Source organism: Habropoda laboriosa, unplaced genomic scaffold (assembly GCF_001263275.1).
Source record: "Habropoda laboriosa isolate 0110345459 unplaced genomic scaffold, ASM126327v1 scaffold786, whole genome shotgun sequence".
Lineage (NCBI taxonomy): Eukaryota > Metazoa > Arthropoda > Insecta > Hymenoptera > Apidae > Habropoda > Habropoda laboriosa.
Genome location: NW_017100969.1, coordinates 227852 through 229005, shown reverse-complemented (window position 1 = coordinate 229005; position 1154 = coordinate 227852). Strand labels below are relative to the sequence as shown.

General features: G+C 29.3%; 2 protein-coding genes across 2 annotated transcripts in view; one reads left to right on the top strand and one right to left on the bottom strand.

Annotated features, from left to right (window-relative positions):
* The window catches only part of LOC108577699 (intraflagellar transport protein 20 homolog), a 5257-nt gene extending 4706 nt beyond the window's left edge, over nt 1–551 (bottom strand). Inside the window, exon 1 of the mRNA XM_017940889.1 lies at nt 428–551. Coding sequence (XP_017796378.1) covers nt 428–551 — 124 coding nt within the window. The remainder of the gene's footprint in view (nt 1–427) is intronic.
* A 238-nt stretch (nt 552–789) lies between these two features.
* The window catches only part of LOC108577694 (BTB/POZ domain-containing adapter for CUL3-mediated RhoA degradation protein 3), a 1588-nt gene continuing 1223 nt past the window's right edge, over nt 790–1154 (top strand). Inside the window, exon 1 of the mRNA XM_017940885.1 lies at nt 790–1094. Within this exon, the coding sequence (XP_017796374.1) occupies nt 932–1094 (163 nt within the window). The 5' untranslated portion in view covers nt 790–931. The remainder of the gene's footprint in view (nt 1095–1154) is intronic.

Below are 1154 nucleotides of genomic sequence, written 5' to 3'. Positions count from 1 at the left end.
TTTACGTTTGAATTATTCGAAAAATGTATAACAAGTTTTTTTTTTTAACAAATAACTTTTGAGGGAAAAATGGACATTTATATAACAATAACAAATGAAATTTATAAAGTAAATCGTTCAATTTGATAATTTAATAATGTACAATATGACTCATACTATTGTAAAAAATATTCTTTTTGAAATGCTGTTGAAAATTTTATCCAGAGATAATATAGGTGGCAGCAATTACTGCACGTAATGGCATGTAAGCATTTGTACAAAGATATATTTAACAGTTATTAAATGTATAAAGGATGAAAAATAATGGTCTATGTCAACTGATAAATGTCATGATATAATTATATTTTTTTAATGAAATTGTATGTAACAAAAATGTAAGTAAAAACACATTATTTTGTTTAATTGTGATGGTTTCCATGAAACTCACTCGAAATGAAATTTTGACATTCTTCTTTAAGCTTACTCGTCTGATTCGCCACTTCTGGTTCTAACACACGGATCTTACTCAAATCATCAATGTAAATTCCATACTGTGCTAAAGAGTCAGCCATTTTCTTAAATAAACAAACGATTAACTCGTGGGTAGATGCGCCTGCGCATATCCTTAACTAGTCCGTTCCTTCGTACTAGTCACTCACCAAAATGGGAGAACGATAGAGTGTACTTTTTATCAAGTAGCAAGATAGAAAAGAGCAGTGAATTCTATTGTTTAACAAGATATTAATGTTTATAATAAGTCTAATAAATGCCACATAAAATATCTTTATATTGATTATCATTTGTTGCTTGCGTTGTAGCTCAAGAAACACAACGCTTTGTTCTTTCTCTGTTATATTTTGGATTTAACATTTAAAAATCGATATACTCTTTTATTTGAATATTCATTGACATTAATATCTAACAATCTCATATATCTTCATCGTTCTTCGTTATGTCCGGAAATCACAAAGCGGGAATTAAATATCCTTCGGAATACGTCAAACTCAATATCGGCGGTTCCTTGCACTACACTACCTTAGGCACACTTCAAAAACATGACACTATGTTACGTGCTATGTTTAGCGGCCGCATGGAAATTCTCACAGATCCCGAAGGTGAGATTTTTTAGATTTAATGTATTTATTAAATATTATTTATAATTTTCATTATTTTAT